Below are 4,064 nucleotides of genomic sequence, written 5' to 3'. Positions count from 1 at the left end.
CGCAGACTCTCCTGAGGACAGCAGGCTGGGAGCATGTGAAGGGCAACCGACGAGGCGAGCTTGCCTACACAGGCCGAGCGCTGGTCAACGTGCAACGTGCGGTTCAAGAGACTTGCAACATGCTCGACGACTGTCCTGGCAAGCATGGAAACTGGGACATCTGGAACAGCGATTGGACCCTTTTCCGAATTCGAGCACGTGGCCAGCTGGATCAGCTGAGACGCTTTGCTGAGGGGAAGGAGACAACTGCAGATGATCTGGATGGCTCAATACGTGGTCGCCACTCTGTCGCCGCAACGGCGAGGAAAGCTGAGAGTCAAGTTCCTTGGGAAATATATGAACAACTTAGATTGATCTTCGACATCGCCCTAGGCTCAGAAGAGGCCGTTCTTGCTACCGCCCAAGATTGGTGCGAAGCGACGATCGGGCTTTTTGGTTGGTGGGATGAAGGGAAGAATGACAAGACCATGCATATATCGAAATCGCAAAGCCTTGTGCTGGCAGCGCAGATACAGGACAGCAGCTCCGAGGGTTATCTCGAGCGACTTGCACGGTCCTTCCAGATGGCAGTCGACGCCGAGTTTCATTTCAATTCTCTAAATCCTGTCGAGATTGGCATGGCGTGTGTTTTTGAAGATAACGTCAAGGCTGTGATTGCTATTCTACGAACCTTTTCTCTCCCTGTAGCTTCTTCCGTGGCCGAGATAGCATCTTTAGGCCACTGGCTACCACCACACCAGCCGTCAGCCCTTTACGGATTTGAGGATCTCGACATGGATGATCTCGAAGTCCTTGGGGTTGATCCTGGCAATCCAGATGAAGTGGATGGAGTGAAGGACAACACCCTCATCCAGTATGCCCAAGAGTTGGCAAACTACAAGGAGTTGTCTCTGGTGAAAGACAACGTTGGCATTGCCATGGACGGATGGGAGGTGGCAATTCATGTCCTAGGGCGAATGGACTCTGCACAACGATCAGAAGAAACCGTAGGAGAACTGGTGGAAAGACTTCTAGAAGAAATCGACGTTGATTCCAGCGACATGGTGGAGAAGATATGGCGGCTCCTTAATGATCTCGGCATGATAGTATTCGCTGAGCATACCGCCGAGGTATGTAACCCTTTCCTACGAAGAATCACAAGGCTATCAGGAACTAACTTGAGTTAGCATTACGGAGAGATCCTTAAGAATGAATCTCACAAATATGGCGAGGCTATGTGGTATTTTGCGCTAGCCCATCGACCCGGAAAGGTCCGAGAAGTTATGAATCTCCTCATCTCATACTCCTTGATCCAGTCGGTCGCTCATCCCCCCACCGCCGAGCTTGACAGCCACCTGAGAAGGTTGCTCAAAGAGCGGAACGCTACACTGGAGCATTTCGCCAAACAGGACCTCGAAGCAGCTGAGCTGCTTGGCAAAATGCTCGCCGGCTATGCCACCCTTCGCAAGTACTATGAGATTCGGGACGACGACTCAATTCCCCTTGCACGACGTCACCAGGCTGCTGCCGCCGCGTTGGTGCTCGTCATTGCATCTTCAGACGACAACATCCGCGGAGGGTTATACGACGCCAGCCGCGATGCAATCGTCAGTGAGGACTTCCTCCTTGCCCTCCTAGGAGAGGCCCTTGTCTTTGTCAATCAAAGCCCTTCGGCTATCACACTCGACCAACTGGATGTACTCTTGAAAGCCGTCGAGGATATCCAAGCAGTGGGAAGCAGAGTCTACAATACGTGTGATGACTTCTTCCAACTTGTGCTTGCATCTGCACCGGGACTGAAAGGCTCCAGCCCTGCCGACCTATTGAAGAAATCTACCTCGAATCTCAGTAGCGGCGCGGCATCTTACATCATGGACGGTAGTTCCATGCTTGCAAGCCAGCTGCATCGCTCCATTAGCGGCAGTGGCACTCTTGCAAAGGCAAATGTGAAGAGAGGATGGGATTGGCGAGCTGGCCTGACTGCCTCGACAGGTGCAGAAGACATCTTGAGAATACTACGTTTGGGATTGACAAAGGATATGGCAAGACTATGGCTGGAAGCCACGGATAACGGATTCGCATAAAGCAGAAGTCGCATCAAAAGCTGGCTTATGAAGTGTAAATGTAGGCGTTGTAGATGTCTGGACCTCAAAATAATGTGATACCTCATACATAATGCACCCAGGCAGGATGTGATTTTTCTCTCGTGCACCATTAGAAGTCACTTGTCATTACAGCAACTTTCGTGTCGACTGCTTATCCCACTGCCGTAATATAATCATTACACCGTGGTAAGGTCTGTTGTCGTGGCTTGCACGTAACGATTTCTCACCTAATACTGAAATTCCGCAATCGTGCTCCACTCAACTTTCTCCCCTCACAATCACGTCTTGCAGCGCCTCAAATCCAACCAAAAATGTCTCGGCCAGAGAAGCTGCCGCAGTACGTCTACAAAATTGTCGACGAGGCTCCGCCCGAGCCTTTTCCGGCAACATTCCCGCTGTCGGAGCTCGACAAGACGGACGGCTTTGTTCATCTTAGCACGTCGTGGCAGGTACAGCGACACCTTAGACTCAGAACATACGTCTTTTACCAAACGTCAAGATGCTGACCCCGGATCGACAGATTCCTATCACTTCCGGACTTTTCTTCAACGACAAGTCCCAGATATGGGTAATCAAAATCCATTTCAAAAAGTTTGAGGCGGACACCAAGTGGGAGGTCCCAGGAACGGATGGGTGTCCGCATCTGTACGGCAACTTTGGCGCAGATGATGTAGAGTCGGTGGCAAAGTTCGAAAGGAAGGAGAACCAGACATGGGAAGAGGCGTTCAAGGGATCAACGTGGTTGGAATGAAGTGCCCAAACAACGATAGCTATTACAATCGATCTATAGCAGAAGTCTATCTAGATACTTTAATTACACATCCAACAACATTGGACCCTAGGCAAACGACGTGGGGCTTATTCCTCTGTCTGTCTGTGTTTTGATGCAATCTTTCGGTTTCCTACCTGGTTTCTTCTTGTGTCGCCATCCCTCGGACTGGAGATAGTCCTCCATACATCTCCGGCATCGCCCTCGGTGGCGACGGATGTTATCCTGTCTGTTTTTGCGGACTGCACCGCATGCTAATATCACTGGTGGCTGGTGCACTGATATATCATGGCGGTCTAGGTCCTTCTTGGTTGAGAAGGTAGTGCTCTGGCAGTCTGCAAATCTGCAGCGGTAGATTTTAGGTTCAGCGCGACCTCTTCTCTTTTGTTAGTGACCTTTGATTCATGCGTAAGCCTTGGAAGTCATACATACCGTCCTTTCGCCTGCTTGTGGTTTTCTGGATCAATGGTCAAATGAGCTTCTTCGGGTGAGTTGCAGCTCGAAAGCGCGAGATCCATCTCGCAATCAGTGTGATCTATCCCCCTTGACAGAGAATGGCTCGGTCGAATTGTTATGTTGTCTATGGCGTCAGAAAATTTTGATGGAGGAATGTCAACAGAACTACTATAATCTGACTCTCCAACTGAGCTCTCTTCAGATAAGAAATCTGTGAATATGGTATTGAGTTGTGTCTGACTTGCTGATGAAGTGTCATCCGTGCAGCAAGATGCAATATCAAAGGAGACAGTGGGTATCATGTTCCAGCAGTTCATACAGAGGCCTTGAAATGGCATTATAGGCTGTTGCCCGAGCCGAGAAAGAAATGTCGCTCCAGTTCCGCTCAGCAATGGTGGATCTCCATGAGCAAAGACAGAAGTTGTATGGAGGTCACGGCTCTGAAGAGACCAGAATGATTGAGTACTCATCACGTTCTCTCCGTTCCCCATGTTCGATATGGTCGGATTCGCATTAGAACGGTCCATGTTCTTATAATCATTAGCAAGACTCTAGCTATAGGACTCAAAGCTCGTAGTGAACTTACGAATGAACCAAAGATATGATAGCGGCTGTGAGAAATCAACCCAGAGTAACTCAAGACAAGGGTGACAGTTTGGGGGACTGAAACTTGACAGAACGCTGCTGACTTTACCGGGAAACGGGCAGCTTTTGAACGCTCCATCTAGTCTTAAGTACATGTAGTAATGCAGACA

The 4,064-nt window shown here is 49.8% G+C and overlaps 2 protein-coding genes across 2 annotated transcripts in view; both read left to right on the top strand.

Moving 5' to 3' along the window:
* The window catches only part of UCRPA7_2574 (putative nuclear pore complex subunit nup85 protein), a gene marked incomplete at both ends in the record, with an annotated part of 3,316 nt that extends 1,253 nt beyond the window's left edge, over nucleotides 1-2,063 (top strand). The window contains 2 exons of the mRNA XM_007915147.1: nucleotides 6-1,109; nucleotides 1,167-2,063. Of these exons, the coding sequence (XP_007913338.1) occupies nucleotides 6-1,109; nucleotides 1,167-2,063 (2,001 nt within the window). The remainder of the gene's footprint in view (nucleotides 1-5; nucleotides 1,110-1,166) is intronic.
* Nucleotides 2,064-2,395: 332 nt separating this feature from the next.
* On the top strand, nucleotides 2,396-2,835 carry UCRPA7_2573 (hypothetical protein; the record flags this gene model as incomplete). Its single annotated transcript, XM_007915160.1, has 2 exons — nucleotides 2,396-2,533; nucleotides 2,605-2,835. The coding sequence occupies 2 exons, from the start codon at nucleotides 2,396-2,398 to the stop codon at nucleotides 2,833-2,835; spliced, it is 369 nt and encodes a 122-aa protein (XP_007913351.1).
* Between the last annotated feature and the right edge of the window lie 1,229 nt (nucleotides 2,836-4,064).

The sequence above is a fragment of the Phaeoacremonium minimum genome, assembly GCF_000392275.1.
Source record: "Phaeoacremonium minimum UCRPA7 unplaced genomic scaffold PA7_03_scaffold_175, whole genome shotgun sequence".
Taxonomy (NCBI): Eukaryota; Fungi; Ascomycota; class Sordariomycetes; order Togniniales; family Togniniaceae; genus Phaeoacremonium; species Phaeoacremonium minimum.
This window is presented reverse-complemented; position numbering and strand designations above follow the sequence as displayed.